Source organism: Pristiophorus japonicus, chromosome 16 (genome assembly GCF_044704955.1).
Source record: "Pristiophorus japonicus isolate sPriJap1 chromosome 16, sPriJap1.hap1, whole genome shotgun sequence".
Classification (NCBI taxonomy): domain Eukaryota; kingdom Metazoa; phylum Chordata; class Chondrichthyes; family Pristiophoridae; genus Pristiophorus; species Pristiophorus japonicus.
Window position 1 is genome coordinate 109,197,720 of NC_091992.1, and position 21,628 is coordinate 109,219,347.

A 21,628-nucleotide genomic window follows, 5' to 3' on the forward strand; every position below is an offset into this window, starting at 1 on the left:
CAGAGAAGGGGAAGAATTTTGGAAGTGTGTTCAGGAGAAATTTCTTGATCAGTATGTTTCCAACCCAACAAGGGAGGAGGCATTTCTGGATCTGGCTCTGGGGAATGAGATCGATCAAGTGGAGCAAGTGTCAGTAGGTGAACATTTAGGGAAAGTGATCATAGTATCATAAGGTTTAGATTAGCTATGGAAAAGGACAGGGAGCAATCTACAGTAAAAATGGGGGAAGGCCAAGGTCAGTAGGATGAGAACCAGTCTGACCCAGGTAAACTGGAATCAAAGATTGGCAGGCAAAACTGTAGAGGAACAATGGGCTGCCTTTAAAGAGGAAATAGTTTGGGTACAGTTGAGGTACATTCCCACTAAGGGGGAAAGGCAGGGCAACTAAAGTCAGGGCTCCCTGGGTGACGAAACGGAGAGAGAGAATATGATGAAGCAAAAAAAATAGCACATATGACAGCTATCAGCCACCACACGGGTTTGACAGAGCTAGGCCTTTATCCTGTGGCAAGGGTAAACCAGGACGACTGGAGACCTGCTCTGCTGCATGGATCTAGTGCCCATATATAGCACCAACATCCCCCCACCCTGCCCCAACAGCAGAGCTAGATCTGGAACTAGCCACAAAAGGTCATTGCAAGGAAGAACTGACACGAAGCATTGAAATATGAATTTGCTGCTCTATCTGGAAGCTGAATACATGTGGAAACTGCAATGTATCTTTACACACTGCTACCAGTCATGCTAGCAACATTTTTGTTAATGTGAATACAACAGTTTTAATGTATATAATCAAAATGAGAAAAATGTCAGATAGAACAATACTAATGCACAGGAAACAAGGCAAGGATAAAAGCATTTGCTAGTCAATGTGACATATAGGATAAGGGGTTACTTCATAAAACCAGAAATAAAACTGAAATAAGTCAATTGAAATGGGTCCGACATCTATTGGAGACTTAGACTACAGTTGGATCTAGTGTTAATGGCCCCAAGTTTCCACATGCGGCGAAAAAGGCGCACCTCAGAGCTGGGCGCCTGTTTTTCACGCCGAAAATGGCGCTGGAAAAAAAGTGCGGTATTCTCGAGCTCCTTGGAGCTCGATGTCTGCTTGGCGCGGCGCACAGGGGGCAGAGCCTACCACTCGTGCCGATTTTGTAAGGAGGAGGGGGCGGGTACAATTGAAATGAGGCTTCTTGGTGCCGGCAACCCTGCGCGTGTGCGTTGGAGCGTTCGCGCACGCACAGTCTGAAGTAAACATTGGCACTCGGCCATTTTTAAAAGTACTGCAGAAAAAGTGAAGATTTGTTTCTTGGACCCCTGCAAAGGCTTGTATTTTAATTTTCTTGATATTTCTGTGTGTGAGGGAGTGCTTTTAGCAGCACTGCTGAATAATCACCTGCTGAAATCAGTGAGTTCAGCTTTTCACTGCTAAACTTGCAGAACCGGTGCTGCATTGGTGCATGCAAATTAAGGACCTTGTGTTTGGAGAAATAAGAGTGCCAATTCAACTTTGCAATGGATCAACGTTCTTGCATGAGGAAGTGGAGATATGAGTCAACGTAATTGAGCAGAGATGGCAGGAGCTAGATACCTGCAACAGAGGTCGCATAAAAGTGCCACCAAAAGAAATGAAGAAACGCTGAACCAAGTTGCAGAAGATTACTGCGCAGTGGTGCATACCAGGAGATCTGGAAGTCAGTGTAAAAAGAAATGGCACGACCTTGGTCAAGTAGTTAGTGTAAGTAATATTTCCCATTTTTAATTTAATCGTAATTGTAACCTGGCTATCTGTATGTCCCACCTTGCAGACTGACACACTCTAAAAAGTTATATTTTACTCTTTGCAGAAGAAATTGGCCCACAACAAAAGGGAGGCAACTCGGACAGGAGGAGACATGCCCAATCTGCATCCACTGACACCCTTGGAATAAAGGTTAGCTGCTATGATGAGTCGGACATGGAGTAAAGCAATCGGTACAGCACAAGCTGGGCCCGCACGCGAGGAAGAGGGCAAGTCCTTAAAATGCATCATGGCCCTTTAAATCAACCTGCTGCCTGGCCTGCTATGTGTGAGAGTACTCATGCCACCCACCCGGCCCCCTCCCTTGCTGTTAAGCATTTGACTGTTCTGATGTATTTTGCAGAACATGATGATGATGATGATGACGATGACGATGCTGCTGCTGCCAACCCTGAGGATCCTGAGGGTACAGAACAAGAACCAGTACAACCAGCTGCGGACGATCCAGACTGGATGATGGCAGCGATGACTGAAATGTCTGCAGGGGAGAGCTTCCAATTTAATGTTTATGAGCCCCCATCAAGGGACATCAGAGTTTCAACCCCTAGCATAGGTCTTGGTTCCACCTTCCATGGTTTCGCTTCCGATGTTGCGGGTCCCAGTGGTGCTGCTGGTATAATGCAGCATTCTACAGTCAGTGCACTACCATCCCAGCCTGCGCCTCCCTCTCGCATAGGTGCTGGTTCCACCTACTATGGTTTTGATTCCGACGCTTCGGGTCCCAGTGTTGCTGCTGATATCATGGAGCAGTTTACACCCATTTGTCCAACATCCCAGCCCACGGCTCGCACTCGAGTGCTGTCGTCTGGAACACCGAGCGTCCTACCGTTCCAGCCTGAGCCTCTCCCTCTAGTTCTGCCGTCTGCAACACAGAGCGTCCCACAGTCCCAGCCTGCGCCTCCCTGTGTAGTGGTGCCGCTTGCAACACCGAGCATCCCACTGTCCGTGCTCGCGCCTCCCAGTGTAGTGGTGCCACGAGGCAGACCCAGGCAGAGGAGAAGGAGATTGGGGCAATGCTCTCCTGAGATGCAGCGTGCAACAGATGCGGCTCAGGTTGTGGCATTGGGTATGGAGACCAATGAGCTTACCCGATCACTCATCGGTGGCGTCAATGCAGTAGGTGAAGAGTTGGCGGTCCTGACGGGAGAAATAGCAGTAATGACACGGGAACTTAGGGAGGGAATGTCCGAGGGAGTGCAATTGACGGCACAGGCTATCAGGGAGGGCATGCAAATTACGGCACAGGCCGTCAGGGAGGGCATGCAAGTGTCGGCACAGACCGTCAGGGAGGGCCTGGTTGAGGTAGCTGCTGCAATAAGGGCACACAGCCCAGCCAATCAAATGACACCCCCATGAGGAAGTGAACATTCACCGAGATATGGATGAGACATGGTTGCAGCCTTTCTTTGCTGCTTTTGTTCTTGTTCTTGATGTAGCTGTAGTAGCGTTTTTCAAATTGAAATTGTTTTGTAAGTTTTGTAACTTTACAACTTATAAGGGATCTTATGGTTTTTAAGTGATCTTATAGTGTAAATGCTCACATTTTTTTGTATCTTATTTAATTTTGCACCTAAAAAGTGATCCTTAAGTTTAAGTGATCTTAGAGTGTAAAATTTTTCACATAGAAAAAGTGTTTTGTAACTTTACAAGTTTATATGTGAACTTAAAGTTTTTAAGTGATCTTCAAGAGTCATATTAAAAAGTATAGTTGACAACAAATATATTAGAGTGACGTTAACTTTTCAATAAAATATTTTTTCATTAAAACTGTTTCCAGTTCCATTAACACAACACAACGTAGGAACAACTGCAAAGAATAAACATGTCCATATGCAAAAGTGGTCGCAGAGCCCTCAGGCATCAGTAGTTGAAACGTTCACAGATGAGCTGCTGGCGCAAGGCTCGAGCAATCGTTAAAGGGGCACGATGGACGGCCCTCCTCCGACCTCGTGCTCCGGCATCAGACACTTGCATGCTTTCCTGATTGTCGTTATCATCCACATCCTGGTTTTCCGTAATACTATCATCATGCACTGGACCCTCACGTCGGTCTTCGGTTCCACTACCAGCTCCTGCTGCCTCATGATGGCTAAGTTATGAAGCATGCAGCACACAACAGTGAAGTGACCGACAATCTGAGTTATTGCAACTGTCCTCCGGAATAGTCCAGGCATCGGAATCGCTGTTTCAATATGCCAATGGTCCGCTCAATGATGCTGCGCGTCGCAATGTGCGCCATGTTGTATTGACGGTCAGCTTCTGTCCGTGTTACGCGTATGGGCGTCATGAGCCAGGTGGTCAGGCCGTACCCTTTGTCTCCCAGTAGCCAGCTCTGCCCTTCTGGCTGCTGCTCAAACATGTCAGATAGAACGCTGTCGCGTAGGATGAACGCATCGTGGGTGCTGTCAGGGTATCTCGCATCGACTGACATGATGCGCTGCTTGTCGTCACACACGAGCTGCACATTGATAGAGTGGAAACCTTTCCTATTTCGGTACTGCTCAGATTCCTCTACAGGTGCTCGCAAGGCTATGTGGGTACAATCAATGCAGCCCTGTACCTTTGGGAAGCCGGCAATCCTGAAGAAGCCCACAGCCCTCTCATGGATCGCTTGTGCGGTCATTGGGAAATTGATGAAGTCATTCCTTCGCGCATAAAGTGCAGCCGTGACCTGGTAAATGCAGGCATGTATTGCACGTTGAGAGATGGCACACACATCTCCAGTTGTAGCATGAAACGATCCCGAGGCATAGAAAGAAAGTGCAGCTGTTACCTTCACTTCAACAGACAAGTTGTCCTTCTGCTTCTGAGCTGCAAATCTGCTCTCACCATATCACAGATCTCAGTGACAACTTCTCTGCGAAAACGCAGCCTTTTCACACAATCAGCCTCGCTCGTGTCCAGGTACGAGCGCCTGGTTCGATATTGTCGACGTGGGTAAGGTTTCCTGCCCATCAACCTACGGGCTACGACGTTCCTGGTGCGGTGAGCTCTAATCAATTCTCTCCTATGTAGTGAATTGATGGCAAACCATTGCATAATATGTGGTGTTGACAATGCAGCACCCATTCTGCAAATTTAAATATAAAACTGTCTATGTGGCTGCCTCTCCCTGTCCAAATGGCCTCAGTCCCCCTCACAGCTCGAAGGCTGCTGCTGTATCTTTGGCTGCCGGCCAGCCACTGACGCCGCTGATATCTCATGGCCGAATAGCCTCGGGTCCGTCCGGTGCTGCTTCTTCGCGGCCAGCCACGAAGAGAATGAAGGCCTGCCTCAAGCACCGCAGCTCAGCTCGAAGCTTGCTGCCGCTGCCGTTGAGACACTGACGCCACACCGCTGCCTGTCTCCAACATGAAAGGCCTGCCTCAAGCACTGCAGCTCAGCTCGAAGGCTGCTTTCTGCCGCTGCCGTCGAGACACTGACGCCACACCGCTGCCTGAAAGGCCTGCCTGAAGCACTTTCACACAGGTAGGAACATGGTTTATTTAATCTTTTCTTTGCTTATAAATTTTTATTCAGGTTGGATTTATTTGTATAATATTTGTATAAGTATAACTAAGGATTGATTGTAGAATTTAATGACTTCCATTCCCCCCCCTCCCCCCACCTCGTTCCCTGCACCTAATTTGTAACCTGCGCCTGATTTTTTTTTTAAGTGTAGACAAGGTTTTTTCAAGCGTACAAAAATCTTCACTTACTCCATTCTAAGTTAGTTTGGAGTACGTTTTCATTCATGAAACTTTGAAATCAGGCGTCAATGGCCGGACACGCCCCCTTTTGAAAAAGAAATTCAGTTTCAAAGTGAAACTGTTCTACCTGACTAGAACTGCAGGAAATTAAATGTGGAGAACTCCAATTTCTAAGATACTCCGTTCTACACCAGTTGCTCCTAAAAATCAGGAGCAAATCATGTGGAAACTTGGGGCCAGATATAACAACAGAAGTCAAAAGAACTATGGTCATTGCTACAAAACAAACAAACTTTATCTCAAGGCTTTCAGGTCTCAGGAGTACCATATCAAAACTGGGTTCCAGCTACACCTCCTGAGACAGAGTGGTAATCAGGGTCAGTCTCAGGATAAAATTAGGAAAATTAGGTACTTTGGGAGTTAACATCCGCACCTGTTAATATCTAACAGTAGTCAAGAAAGCATGCACATAATTCACAGCAGACTGAATACACTGCTGTCAGGAACACACACTGGTGACCTTCCCGCTCTTCTACAGATTCAAATGATCACCATGGTAATTTTCTCCTCTTGATTTTATTTCACCTCGCCAGTATCAGCTTTCCAAATGTATCCTTTTGTAGCTAAAGGTGGCTCACTTCAGCCCCTTCCCTGGACAATGCTAGCAACAGTACAAGGTTCTTTGCCAAGGTGCAATTGAACAGAAGAAAATGGATCCTTCACATTTCCAACAACAACAAGCATTTATATAGCACCTTTACCGTAGTAAAATGTCCAAGGGCTTCACAGAAGTGTAATCAGACAAAAATTGACTGAGCAAAAGAAGGATATATTAGGAGGTGTGACGAAAAGCTTAGTCAAAGAGGTAATAACAACTTTATTTATATAGCACCTTTAACGTAGTAAAACATCCCAAGGCACTTCACAGCAGTGTTACAAGACAAAACAGATAAATGTGACAACAAGCCACAAAAGAGAAATTAAGGCAGATGACCAAAAGCTTGGTTAAAGAGGTAGATTTTAAGGAGCGTCTTAAAGGAGGAAAGAGAGGTAGAGAGGCAGAGAGGTTTAGGGAGGGAGTTCCAGAGCTTAGGGCCCAAACAGCTGAAGGCACGGCCACCGATGGTTGAGCAGTTGTAATGAGGGATGTTCAAGAGGGAAGAAGTTGAGGAGCACAGACAGTTGAGGAGGGTCTTAAAGGAAGCGAGATGGAGAGACAGAAATATTTAGGAATACCCACCACTACTAGAAAATTGGACCCATAAATATGTTTAAATTAATGTGAAACATCCTAACCGAGTATTCTGGGATCCTGGTTTTAAAAAGTTTAAATCATGTCACCTTTCTCATCAATGTAGTCAATCCTTTCAGTGGTACGTGGAATTTTATTGTAGGGATAACGAAGTTGATATGACAAAGAATTGATGAAAAAAACTCCCACCAACGGTCGAGAAGCATATGAACAGCAAGCCTGTTCCATTGCTTGTTCATCTCGGAATCCATGAGGTAATATTTCTGTAATGAGAAGATTTTTTTAAAAATCTCTCTCGAATATCATTTCTTGATAATGAAACAGTAAACATTCAATTATGGAAGAATTTTCAATATGGCTCTGAAATTACGAAAGTATCCTCTAATGGCAAAATTGCTGCATTCCTTCCAAGATAGTTATGACAAAGAATCAACGGCCATGCCAACTATTCATATCACTGCTTGAAAAGAATTTCAAACATTCGATCTGTTCATGTTAATTGTGACTATAATGGAGAGCAAAGAACAAGGCACAGATATAACAAGCTACTTGGATTAAATCTGCTTGACCATTGAAAGATTTTTTCTTTTAAATGCAAAGCTACTACATCACTGCCCACAGCATCTTAAGCCAAGGCAGCAACATATAGGCTTCCCTGCAATTTGCAATACACCAACTTGACAATAGTATAGTTTAAACACAAGCTGGACATGCCCACTTTAACAAATGTTAAAATAGACACCAAGTGAACCCCTTTACCCATTAGGAAAGGATTATTTTTAAACAAACATCCCTACTTTGTTGCATAATTATAAATTGGATGCACTGGAAAGCCAATTCTCCTATTTCTTAACCATTACAGTAACACTGGTGATGCAACTTGTTTTGGCAATGTAGTTATCAGCACCACAGACAAAATAACTCATTTTGCAGTTATAGCACTCGACAGCGGCCAGCATAAAAAGGTATACTCAGTTGCTCCAATAATAAACAGGCTGAACTTCAATCTTCCAGTAATCAATTGGCTGAGAAGTAGCCTTTGGAGCCATCTTTAAGATAATCAGCAACTTGTTTTTTTATTTGAAAGCGTGGATCCAAGCTCCAGAATGTAGTGAGATACTGAAACCATCTTCAAGTATTAAAAATCAAAATAAAAGTTGAAGTATAGAATATTAAGGGAGAATGTAAAAGTTAAAACAGTAAAAAAGAAAAAGGGAATACAGGGTTAAAAAGTAGTTTAAAAACATCAGGAATTTTTAATATTTATATATTTAATATTCTAATAATAAATAACAACCTCAGAGCAATATTATTGTAATATTAGGGCATCTTTCAGTATCACAGCATGAACTGCAGTATTTAAAATTAACTCTCAGCCTACGGAGCACAGAATTCCCTGGAGTTGCCAGCAGTCTAAGAGCTCCCTGTTTATCTTCGAGCTCTTTTTTGCACTTATCTGCCTGAATTCCATTAAGAGATTCAGAAATGGCATCCCACCTCAGAAATAAAACTTACTTTTATTTAAAAGTCAAAAATGTCGATTAAATGTTTGATGAGAAGGATTTTATTTTCACAAGTATCCAACAGAGCCGTGTTCACTAATTGGGAGGACAAAAAATTTCCAATATATTGTAAGTAATCCTTGGCCCGTAATTTGCAGTCAGCGGCAAAGACGGGGATTGCCACTGAACTTGAAGAAAGCTTCCCACAGAGATCTTGTGATCTCTGGAGAAAACTTTAGGTTTCTCGATGTGTAATTGATTGTAATGTTGTCAATAGAGGAACTCCAGCGAGCAGCAGTGATGTCATCCAGCTGTCTCAGCAGCTAAGAATTTCGCACAAGACAGCAAATCAGGAAATGAAAAGCACTGATTATCTGCATTTTAAAAAAATGTTCGTGTGAAAAAGATTGGGACGTACACATGGGGTTAAGGTAGAAGCTGAAATATCACACACAATTTTTTTTAAATTGTAATTTTTATCATAATGGAGAAATTTGACATTCCACAAATATAAAATTAGTTTTTCAGGGACAGAACAGTTGTTTAGCAGTCAATATGCAGTTAAAAACCACAGTTACACCTATTCCAACAGGGCTCAACAGCGAATGTGGTATTTAATAACGATATTGGTGTGGAAAAGCTCATGGGGGAGAAATTCGGTTGGATAGCGACCAAGGGTTTGCAGCCACGAGTGCCAGCATTAATGGCGCTCAGCAAATTCAGTGCGTCGGTATCGGTGGTGCTGAGGAGTATCGCCCGGGAGCGTAGCGCCGGTGTGCAACATCCCCGGTATCGACACGGATGCAAAATTTGGTTTGCGCTGCACCCGTAGCGACACCGCCAGAGAAAGCTGGCTTGCAGAGCTGTCCCAGAGCATTAAGGGAAGGAACGATTGCACGAGGGAAATGTGATGGATTTTTTTTTGCACTTTAACTTTATTTGGGGCGAGTTAATGTATAGGGAATGTTTTTTGTTCCGATTCTTTTTTTTGCTACGAAGCTGGTTCTTTAGCAACGGATATTCAGTTGCTCACCCGACCCAACACCCTAACAGAAGTGTGGAACGCCTTCCTTCGCACTCCACTCCACTGTCAAGGCGCAAGAACTGAATTTTGTGGCTCCCGTTGCGAACCACTTTCCACCACTAAATTTAGCGACCGCCCGACATTATTGCCTAAGAACCCTCCAACCAAATTTCTAGCTCCAAGTTTTTGTCAGTTCCACTGATTTCAATGATTTCACTGATTGCTGGCTATGGGGGCGGGGGCGGGGGCGGTCCACAGCACAGCTGTGAATGACTGACGTTTAAGATGCACATTATCCATCGTAACATCCTGGCCCTTATTTCAATGAGCATGATGAAATTTAGCTTTAAAGGAGAATAAAGAGCCTCTGCAGATCAATCCATAAACAGCCGTATCATGGGCCTCTTCCCAAGTCGGACCTACAAATACTACTGCGACTGGACAGTAGACTTCAAGAAAACACACCTACCAAAAGACCATAGATAAAACTAGCTCTCCTTAAACCTGTTTGTAACTAACTGAAGGTTCTCATTCTACAGTATATACTGTTAAGCCACAGCTTAGTTGGTCACAAGGCGAATATAGAAACATAGAAATTTACAGTGCAGAAGGAGGCCATTTCGGCCCATCGTGTCCGCGCCGGCCGTCAAAGAGCCTTCGGCCAGCAGCCCTGAAGGTTACATATAAACCGATGAACAATGAATAATGGCGGAAAGGTAAAGAGCACCCAGTCCGCCCCACACAACTGCGACACTCCTTATAATCAAACATTCTACACTCCACCCCAACCGGAGCCAAGTGATCTCCTGACAATTTGGCCTCCATGTGTTTAGTATATTTAGCACAATGTGCCTCTTATTTGGTTATATTTAATACTCACCTAACAGTGACCCGACTTCCTCCATGATTTCCTTGGTGTGATTGTTCACTGGTGTATATCCGAGTCTGTAGTTCTGCGGTACAAAATACTCCAACTCCTGTGGCTCACTGGTGAGCGTCTTAGAATACAATTGTGGAGGGACAACAACACTTAAACAAACCAGGGCAAAAACTAAAAAGAGTGGCAACAGTAACTCCTGCAAGAGAAAACGTTAAAAAATTACCACTTCAACATTTACAAACTTTAAAGAGAATTACGCATATTCCAAACAGTCTATGTTCATGCAACAACAAACTAGTAGAGGATGACACAATTTTAACTCCCAGCAACTTTTGGATGGGTAAGGCAAGTGCAAAAATGCACCCGCAGGCCCAGGTTTGAGGCCTGGAGTATTTTAACTCCTAAACCTTTTTCATTGGTCAGCTGCTTGCCCGAAAGGGAGCACACATTCGGGTTGCCTAGAGGCCACTAGCTGGCACCAAAGGAAGACTTGCTGGAGAGAAGATAAGTTGAGTGGAGGGGATTTCGGGAGGATCTCGCTAGAGGGAAGGGGCGAATAATCCGGGCCAGGAGAAGCCGTGACTTTCTTTGTGGTGTCCACTCCTGCTTTCCTCAGCCCCACAAAGGAAAGATTTCTGCTTACCTTTTAGGGCCTTTATGTCCTTCTGTCAGCTGCCTTCACGTGGCAGGAAAGTCGTGGTGCCTTCCCCACTCAGGCCTTGATTAAAATTCAACTTGGAACTCCATTTGCATAAATTTATGAGGCTCCGATCTGCTTACGGCAGGCTCCTCAACCACCGAACTGCAAAAAGCAGTTAAAATGGTGGCCGTCAGCATTCCGGTGGGAATGAGCAGGGGTATGGCTGAAGGCTCCATTTTAGAGGTTCTAACTTTTTTGCTGCTTTGGACTGATCCAAAGTTTATCATTCTAAGGAAAATAAAACCTTCAACTGCAAATGTACTTTACAGCTTCCTAAATATGATGCAGAATGACAGAAAACGTATGTTATAACTGTTGTGTATGGAGAAAGAGTCAGACTGAACAGTGAGCGCAAAGTAGTGTGACAGTCTTTTATTGCAGGTCTCCAGAGTGCCTCTCCAACCTGTGAAGCCTTCTTAAATACCTGTGCTCCCAAGGGATTATGGGATCCCTTGGGACTCCAGGGAATGAGCCCTCTGGTAGCTGTACAGAGTAAATACAAGTCCACATATATAATAACAACATTCCCCTCCAAAGCCAATACTGTAACTATTTACAATGTGAGTCAATCTGGAGCCCTTCTTGATCGTCTCGGTGTGAAAGCTGATGTTGTTGAATCATTTATTGGGCCCCTCGCTGGGTTGCTGTACAGCTGGCCTTGCTGGGCTGCCTGGTGTGTTGGGCCCTGCAGGGCTGCTATGGATGATGGGTTCTGCTTCGTGGTCAACCATGGTGTCGGTTGCCACTGGGTGTGTGTTGGGGGATCAAAAAAGGTAGGGTCCAAGGTGGGTTGCTCAGCATAGTCCATGAATCGGAGTTTGATTTGGTCCAAGTGTTTCCGGTGAATTAGTCCATTTGAAAGTTTGACCCGAAACACCCTGCTCCCCCTCTTTGGCCACGACAGTGCCGGGAAGCCACTTGGGACCTGGTCCATAATTTAATACAAATACAGGATCATTGACTTCAATCTCGCGTGACACATTTGCGCTATCATGGTATGCACTTTGCTGAAGCCGCCTGCTCTCTACCTGTTCATGTAGATCAGGGTGAACTAACGAGAGCCTTGTCTTAAGTGCTCTTTTCATGAGCAGTTCAGCAGGTGGGATCCCAGTGAGCGAGTGTGGTCTCGTGCGGTAGTTAAACAGGACTCGGGATAGGCGAGTCTGCAGTGAGCCTTCAGTTGCCCTCTTCAAGCCTTGCTCTCTCTGCCTGACCATTGGACGCTGGTTTAAACAGGGCAGATGTGACATGTTTGATCCCGTGACGGGTCATGAATTCTTTGAACTCAGCACTGGTAAAACATGTCCTGGTGAGCGACAACGGGCCATCGGATAAGCCGTGTGTGGCAAACATGGCCTGCAGGCTTTCAGTGGTGGCAGCAGATATGCTAGCCGACATTATCTCACATTCAATCCACTTGGAGTACGTGTCTACAACCATAAGGAACATTTTACCCAAGAACGGGCCTGCATTGTCGACGTGTACCCTAGATCATGGTTTGGGGGACCAAGACCATAAACTTGGCGGCGCCTCCCTGGGTATATTGCTTAACTGCGAGCAGGTATTACATCTGTGAACGCAGGACTCCAAGTCCGCATCGATACCGGGCTACCACATGTGGGATCTGGCTATCGCTTTCATCATTACGATGCCTGGGTGGGTACTGTGGAGGTCATTGATGAAGTTGTCTCTGCCCTTCTTGGGGAGTACTACTCGATTGCCCCAGAGAAGGCAGTCTGCCTGAATACACATTTCATCTTTGCGCCGCTGGAACGGCTTTATCTCTTCCTGCATTTCCACTAGGACACTGGACCAGCTCCCGTGAAGCACATAGCTTTTGACTTGAGATAATAAGGGGTCCTGGCTTATCCAGGTTTTGATCTGCTGGGCAGTAACAGGTGATTGCTCACTCTTAAATACTTCCATAACCTTGGCTAGATCTGCGGGCTGCTCCATTTCCTCCCCCAGCCTACTGAGAGCATCGGCGCAGTTTTCTATGCCTGGCCGGTGGCGGATGGCGTAGTTGTATGCGGACAACGTGAGCGTCCATCTCTGGATGCGGGCCGACGCGTTGGTATTTATCCCTTTACTCTCGGAAAACAGGAATGTGTGGCTTATGGTCAGTTTCCAATTTGAATTTTAGCCCAAACAGGTATTGATGCATTTTCTTTACCCAATAGACACACGCTAACGCTTCTTTTTCAATCATGCTGTAGGCTCTCTCGACCTTAGACAGACTTCTGGACGCATAAGCAACCGGTTGCAGTTCCCCGAAATCATTAGCTTGTTGCAACACACACCCGACACCATATAACAACGCATCACATGCTGGTACCAAACGCTTACATGAATCATACAACACAAGCAATGTGTTTGAGCATAACAATTTTCTCGCTTTTACAAAGGCATTTTCTTGGCTTTTGCCCCAAACCCATTCGCTCCCTTTTCATAGCAAGACATGTAGTGGTTCTAGCAGGGTGCCGAGACCCGGTAAGAAGTTACCAAAGTAGTTCAAGAGTCCCAGAAACGATCGCAGCTCCGTCACATTCTGTGGCCTCGGTGCGTTCTCGATTGCCTCCGTCTTCGCGTTGGTGGGCCTGATGCCGTCCGCCGCAATCCTCCTTCCCAGGAACTCCACTTCAGGCGCCAGGAAAACGCACTTCGAGCGTTTTAACCTGAGGCCCACGCGGTTGAGTCGACTAAGAACCCCCTCCAGGTTCTGCAGGTGCTCGACTGCGTTCCGACCCGTAACCAAGATGTCGTACTGGAAGACCACGGTGTGCGGGACCGACTTCAGTAAACTTTCCATGTTTCTCTGGAATATTGCTGATCGGATTCCAAACGGGCATCTGTTATAAACAAAAAGACCTTTGTGCGTGCTGATGCAGGTGAGGGTCTTCGATGATTCCTCCAGTTCCTGCATCATGTAGGCTGAAGTCAGATCCAGCTTTGTGAACGTCTTTCCTCCCGCCAGCGTTGCAGAGAGGTCGTCGGCTTTTGGTAGTGAGTATTGGTCCACCAGGGAGAAACGTCTGATAGTTACTTTGGAATTGCCAGATTCTGACGGTGCCGTCTCCCTTGAGGACTGGGATAATATGACTGGCCCACTCGCTGAACTCGATCAGTAAAATGATGCCCTTTCGTTGCAGCCGGTCTAGCTCGATCTCTACCCTTTCTCTCATCATGTACAGTACTGCTCTTGCCTTGTGATGGATGGGTCGCGCCCCTGGAATTAGGTGTATCTGCACTTTCGCTCCTTGGAATTTCCCGACGCCTGGTTCGAACAGCGAAGGAAATTTGTTTAAGACCTGGGCACACGAAGTGTCATCAGCGGGCGATAGCGCTCAGACGTCGTCCCAGTTCCTGAGTATCTTTCCCTGCCAGCTCCTGCCGAGCAGCATGGGACCATCGCCTGGTACCACGACCATCGCCTGGTACCACCCAGAGTGGTAGCTTGTGCACCGCTCCATCGTAGGAGACCTTTACAGTAGCACTGCCGATTACAGGAATCAGTTCTTTAATGTAAGTTCTTAGTCTCATGTGAACTGGGGTCAAGACTGGCCTTGAGGCTTTGTTGCACCACAACCTTTCGAGTCTTTTTGCCCATGATGGACTGGCTCGTGCCCGTGTCCAGTTCCATTGACACCGGGAGTCCATTTAGTTCAACATTCAGCATTATTGGGGGACAATTCGTGGTGAATGTGTGCACCCTATGTACCTCTGCCTCCTCTATCTGAGGCTCTGGTTCGTAGTGATCCTCCATGAATCTGTCCTCCTCTGCAACGTGGTGGTTTGCAGGTTTAACAGGCTTAGCAGCTCGCCTGCACACTCGTTGGAGGTATCCCATTGTTCCACAGCCCTTGCAAACGTATCCTTTGAATCGGCATGAATGGAAACGATGATCGTTCCCGCAGCGTCAACAAGGTGTTAGTGGCCTTGCATTCATCACCCTTGATGGTGGACTCAGACATCTGCGGACGTGTAGCTGCAGGTATGTGTGACCTGCCCTGTACGTTCCGATTCGAAAACAACATCACTTTGTTCACAGTACTTGTAGCGGCATTTGTGTGCTGAGAGATTTGCTTAGTATTGTCACTGGCGGCAATGAATGCCTGGGCTATCGCTATGGTCGTACTCGAGGTTGGGGTCTCTACAGTCAAAAGTTTGCGAAGTATGGTTTCGTGGCCAATGCCAAGTACGAAAAAGTCTCTGAGCACGTGCTCCAAATGTCCTTCAAATTCGCAATGTATTGCAAGGCGTCTCAGCTCGGCGACATAACTCGCCACTTCCTGGCCTTCAGAACTTTTGTAGGTGTAGAACCGGTACCTCGCCATCAGAACGCTTTCCTTCGGGTTCAAATGCTCTCGGACCAGTGTGCACAAATCGTCGTACGATTTCTCCGTGGATTTTGCTGGAGTGAGCAGATTCTTCGAGGCCATATGTTGGCGCTCCGCAGGCGGTGAGGAGGATCGCTCTACGTTTGGCAACGCTCTCTTCCCCATCTAGCTCATTGGCCACGAAGTATTGGGTGAGTCACTCCACAAAAGTTTCCCAATCATCTCCCTCCAAAAATTTCTCCAGGGTGCCCACTGTTCTCTATCTGTATCTCGTTGCCAGTTGTTGTGTATGGAGAAAGAGTCAGATTGAACACTGTGAGCTCAAAGTAAAGTGTGACCGTAGTCTTTTATTACAGGTCTCCAGAGTGCCTCTCCAACCTGTGAAGCACTCCTAAATACCTGTGTTCCCAAGGGATTATGGGATCCCTTGGGACTCCGGGGAACGAGCCCTCTGGTGCCTGTACGGAGTAAATACAGATCCACATATATAACAATAACAGTTTCAAAAATGATAGTCCATTTTCAAATGTGATGTAGCAGGATTAATTGGAACCCAAGTGAGCAACCCCACCCTCACCAACACACACTGACAGTGGATCCCAGACAATGCAACCAACAGAGAATGAAAAAGATCTTTTTACTAATGTTCAAAAGGTTTCTACAGGAAGCTACTATATTATTTACAAAGTGTGCCTACCTACTGTTGAAGAAAATGCTGGGCATCTGTCAGTATCAGTCAAATCCTGCCTGCTTCTGCATATTTCTTAATATGAAGCATATGCAGTAATATTCCCTTTTATGTTGTGTGAACTGCCCTGGTACTTAAACATATTTTACTCTCAATAATGCAGATAAAAAAATGAAACATAATTTTTTTTAAATCCCAGTGCCGACAGAGGTCCACATCTGTCAATTAACCACTGAGCTGCAATGAAAATGGCACAGATCATCATCCTGCACCATTCACAAGTTTAGAACACTGATCTGAAGAGGACACGTTTGGGACAGATAGGACTCTCACAAAGGATACATGCATTTTAGCACAAACAGCTTTTAAAAAGGTTTAAAGCATTTTAAAAAGTTACATTTTTTGGCCAGTTTTCTTTTTCTGGGCATTAGTTTTAACCGAGCTAAAATTAAAACAAATTGGGATTTACAAGTATAACAGTTTGGGTCTGGAAAGAATAAAGTTGCATGTTTAAGTATAATGGGGAGTTCACAGGACGAGAGAGCATTACTCCATATGTTCGCCGAGGAGACCTAAATAGAAAACCATTTCTTCTCTCCTTAATTTTCCTGCAAAAATACTAGGAAGTAGCTATGCAAGAATTTGTTGACAAATCTTGTTGGATAACGCTCCCGAAAAGCGCCTTAGGACATTTTTCTACATGAAAGGCGCTATATAAATGCAAGTTGCTGTTGTAGGAGGAAATGTAAAGGATCCAGTTTCTTATATATCAAGTTGTTGCTGTTGTTGCATTTAAATAATACTTGATCATACCCTTAACGTGTCCCAAAGTGGGTTACAACCAATATACTTTTTTTGTAATGTAAGCAAGTGTGGCAGCCAATTTGTTTTATTTGCATTCAGAATGTGGTTGACATAACAAGAACAAATTTGCTGCCCATTCCTAGTTTCGCTTTCCAGATCTAAACTGTTAAACTTGTAAACATCAACTTATTTTAATTTTAGCTCCGATAAAGCTAATGCCTAAAGAGAGACAGCTAGCCAAAAAATGTAACTTTTAAATGCTTTCATTTAAAAAAAAAAGCTGTAGCTTGCCAGTTCACTTCAGAAGGCATTAAGAGTCAACCACTTAACAATGGCTTGCATTTATATATAGTGCTTTTAATGTCGAAAGACATCTCAAGCTGCTAGACAAAAGCACAGTGAGACAAAAATGGACGTCCAGCCAAAGGAGGAAATATTAGATGGGCTAACAGCTTGGTCAAAGAGTGGCTTTTAAAGGAGGGTCATGGAGGAAGGGTTTAAGGAGAGAATTCAAAGGTGCAGTGTGTAGATGACTGAAAGGGAATCATAGAAATTTACAGCGCGGAAGGAGGCCATTTTGGCCCATCGTGTCCGCGCCAGCTGATAGAGCTATCCAGCCTAATCCCATTTTCCAGCTCTTGGTCCGTAGTCCTGTAGGTTACGGCACTTCAAGTGCACATCCAAGTACTTTTTAAATGTGGTGAGGGTTGTGCAGCTGAAGTTGATAGAGGCTGGCCAGGAGCACACTGGAGGTGATAACGGCTGGGATGAGGGATTCAGTAGCAGAGGTTGAGGCAGGGTCAGAGGCAGGCAATGTCACGGAGGTGGAGGTAGGTGGCGTTTGTAACGGAGAGGACATGGGGTTCAAAGCTGTTTGGGGTCAAATAGGATACCCACATTACGCAAATGGATCTGGTAGTGTAGTGATGGTGGTACTGGACACTTAACCCAGTGATCAGGAGTTCAAATTGAACCACAGAACCAATAGCTGTGAAATTCAATTAATGGGCTAGCACCAGAAAAAATGAAGGTGAAAGCTGTCAACATTGCAATAAAGATGTAATTGTTTTATTAATATTCTTCAGAGAATGAAACCTGCCACCCTATCCTACACATCGCTCTAGTCTACACTACGGACGTGTCTTCATTCGAAGGCATGGGGTCAGGACCCACATATATGCTGAGGTCACCCAGTTCTACCTCTCTATCACCACTCTCATCCCCTCCTCTGCCTCTATGTTGTCACACTGCTTGGATGAGCCACAATCTCCACCAGTTAAATGCCAGAAAGACAGAAGCCATCATCTTTGGTGCCCACCACAAACACCATCATCATCATAGGCAGTCCCTCAGAATCGAGGAAGACTCACTTCCACTCTTAACATGAGTTCTTAGGTGGCTGTACAGTCCAATACGAGAACCACAGTCTCCGTCACAGGTGGGACACATAGTCGTTGAGGGAAGGGGTGGGGTGGGTGGGACTAGTTTGCCGCACGCTCTTTCCGCTGCCTGCGTTTGATTTCTGCGTGCTCTCGGCGACGAGACTCGAGGTGCTCAGCGCCCTCCCAGATGCACTTCCTCCACTTAGGTCGGTCTTTGGCCAGGGATTCCCAGGTGACAGTGGGGATGTTGCACTTTATCAGGGAGGCTTTGAGGGGCAAGATCCACGGCGCGGCCCTGGACAACGTGGACCACTTCTCATATCTCGGGAGCCTCCTATCAACAAGAGCAGGCATTGACGACGAGATCCAACACCGCTTCCAGTGCGCCAGTGCAGCCTTCGGCCGCCTGAGGAAAAGAGTGTTTGAAGACCAGGCCCTCAAAACTGCCACCAAGCTCATGGTCTACAGGGCTGTAGTAATACCAACCCTACTGTATGGCTCGGAAATCACAAACACCATACATCATCATCGATTCCCTTCCCCTCCACGGCCACGATCTCAGATTGAACCAGACCGTTCGCAAATATAGGAATCTTTTACAAGTTTCATCACGAGCAGATTCAAAATGAATTGCCTCAAGATTGTGTGATTAGAATAAATATAAATTCATTCAGGTCGACTAATAATTGTTACAGGGGGCACAACCAGATATGGTGGGAAAAGGGAAGACTGAAAGATAGTTTTGAAGAAAATAGCAGTCCCAAAAAGGTAAAAGTTGGTGTAAAATATCAGATGAGAGTCGATAAAAAACCTCTTTACTGGTCTGCCTATGATGATGAATAAATTAACAGTGCCATTATGTCAACATTATATATTCAAATTCTGCAATTTTTTTTAGGTTAAACTAAATGTTGTGTCTGCGCACTGAAAATGCTGGAGGTTGTTAATTAGATTGATTAAAATTACATTATACGATGCTGTTTTATTTTAGAAAGAGTTAAAAATTCTACCAGAGAGTTCCAACTCTTGACAGTAGAATCAAGCAGCTAAATTGAAGAACAAGTTCTATATACAAACCAGATGTAATATCTGCACTTAGACAGATTCAACAATATCTTTGTGTTATCCAAACAAAGGTCTTAAGTATTATGTAATATTAGGACTATGTTAAACCTTTATAATACACTGGTTACGCCCTAACTGGAGTGGTGTGTCCAATTCTAGGCACTATACTCAAGGATGTCAAGGCCTTAGAGAGGTTCAGGGGAGATTTACTAGAATGGTACCAGGGATGAAAGACTTCAGTTACATGCAGAGACTGGAGAAATTGGAGTTATTCTCCTCAGAGCAGAGGTGCTCAAAGTCATGAAGGGCTTGATGGACAAACGGTTTCCAGTAGCAGAAAGGTCGATAACCAGAGGATACAGGTTTAAAGGTAAGTAGTAAAAGAATCAGAGGTGACATGAGGGAGGAAAAAAACTATGCAGCGAGTTATGATGATCTGGAATGCACTGCCTGAAAGGGTGGTGGAACTAGATTGAATAATAACTTTCAAAAGGCAATTGGAAATGGGGCACAAGCAGTAATCCACAAGCAGGGAGGGTAGGCTGGAACATAGGCTGGAGACAACCACTCAGGCAGGGTTAAACAAGATAATACAGTATAACATACTCAAAAATTGTCAGATAACAATCCACTTGCCTACTGAAACTCAATCACCTCCAACTATGGTTTTCTTCAATAATTTGATGATTTTTTCCATTTATTACTACATCTTGTCTTCAGAATTTTCCTTTACCTGCATAATAACTCATTTGGTGCTTGATTGTCTTTCGCCCCCAAATCTTTTTTGGCTGGTGCGCTTGTGACAATTTATCCTGGTAGTTGCTAATTTATCCGAGTAATTGCCATGCTAAAATATGATTACTTGAAAAAGAGGTAAAGCGGGGGTGCATCTGATTCAATATTTTGAGACATTACTGGAGCACCAGCCAAGGTACAGGTTGCAGCCAGTAACCCGTCAACATTATAACCGCAAGTCAAGTCTGCAAAGCAGTAAGACTTCTGGTTGAAAATAGTGTCACATAATTCACAGTCACCTTCAAGGGCCAGCATTGTATCTACAGTCAGTTTCACGCAACTTCAACACATTCTGATGCCGGGCAGAAAACTACTCTGAGGCGACCGGTCAACTACACGGGTAACACATCCAAATACAGGTGGATTTAAAAAGTCATGACATTTACCTGTAAAGTCTGATCCTTGTTCCGTCGTTTGATCAGGAAATTTCTGTAGATAAGCGCTTTGGTTTGCTGCCAAATTGCCGCATCTTTTCTCTGCAACCCACCCATTATTTTAAATTATACAAAAAACAAAAACCTTTCCTAAACCGTGTGGTCTTTTATTCCTTGACTCCACTATTGTAAATATCACAGGGTCACATTTCACTAAATTTGTAATTTGCGGGGGAAGAAACCGAAGTGGAGAGCACAGCAACTCTGTCGGGGGAAAAAAAGCCAAATCAGCAGTTTTAACACAAAACCCTCCCTCACATCCACATCAATTTGTAAATTGCTCTTTTTAAAGGTCGCTTTCCTGCACTTAAAAAAAAAAGCAGCAAACCCAAGGAGAGCAAAGGCCACTTAGATTGTGGAGCAAACTGACAGTCTGAAGCTAATGCTCTTCAATTTAATATACATAAGGCCCTAAAATCCAGTAACATTAATTTAAAAAAAAAAGCTTGGGTACAATAATACGTGGAAGGGAAAATTCAGAAATGACTTTCGTTACTGAAATATCAGCAAAAAAAATACACACACACACAGACAGACTGGCGGAGGATGGGGGTAAATTTGAGGGGGACAAGCCTTTAGTGTAACTCGGACCGCCGAGTGTTTAATGGTAAAACAGTGAGGCGCCCACCTTCGGCATCGCCAGGCAACCCACCGGCTCGGCCTTGGAGAAAGCGCCAATCAATCCACCGCCTCGGGCTGGCAAGGGCTTAAAACACCACAGGAAGACTCCCCCAAAAACCACACACACACACACACAAGGGTTGACAGGTGCTCGGTCTCTGGCTCTGCCTCATTTCCTCCCGCCCCCCGCAGATCTCACTCACTCCTCCTGCTCCTGTCGCTTGCCGACAGCCATAACGACACCGCGCCAAGCCAGCGCCGCCTCGCACAAGAGGAGCCGCCTCCTCCAGCCCCCGCCCGCCTCCTGCAATGAAGGGCGTCCCCTAGCGGTACCTCAACCCGCCTGCCTTCACTCTCGTCCCAGCCCCGTCGACAACACTACGAAGAATAAACCATTAAAAAAAAAGACAAATCTGCCCTTAGATGGAAATTATCTCAAGGAGGCGTGTTTTTTGCATTGTCCAGCTGCAGAGGACCGTGAGAACTAAATATCACTTGCTATTCTCTCACACATCCTCCTCATATAAAAGGGGTCAGAGGGTCTAGTAAGAAGGAGGAACTGAGGGAAATCCTTATTAGTCGGGAAATTGTGTTGGGGAAATTGATGGGATTGAAGGCCGATAAATCCCCAGGGCCTGCTAGTCTACATCC

At 45.2% G+C, this 21,628-nt stretch overlaps 1 protein-coding gene across 1 annotated transcript in view; it reads right to left on the reverse strand.

The window, feature by feature from the left end:
- The window catches only part of abca5 (ATP-binding cassette, sub-family A (ABC1), member 5), an 86,288-nt gene extending 65,054 nt beyond the window's left edge, over window positions 1-21,234 (reverse strand). The window contains exons 1-3 of the mRNA XM_070857679.1: window positions 20,309-21,234; window positions 10,152-10,347; window positions 6,835-7,008 (exon numbers count right to left, since the gene is read on the reverse strand). Of these exons, the coding sequence (XP_070713780.1) occupies window positions 6,835-7,008; window positions 10,152-10,347; window positions 20,309-20,413 (475 nt within the window). The 5' untranslated portion in view covers window positions 20,414-21,234. The remainder of the gene's footprint in view (window positions 1-6,834; window positions 7,009-10,151; window positions 10,348-20,308) is intronic.
- Window positions 21,235-21,628: the final 394 nt, after the last annotated feature.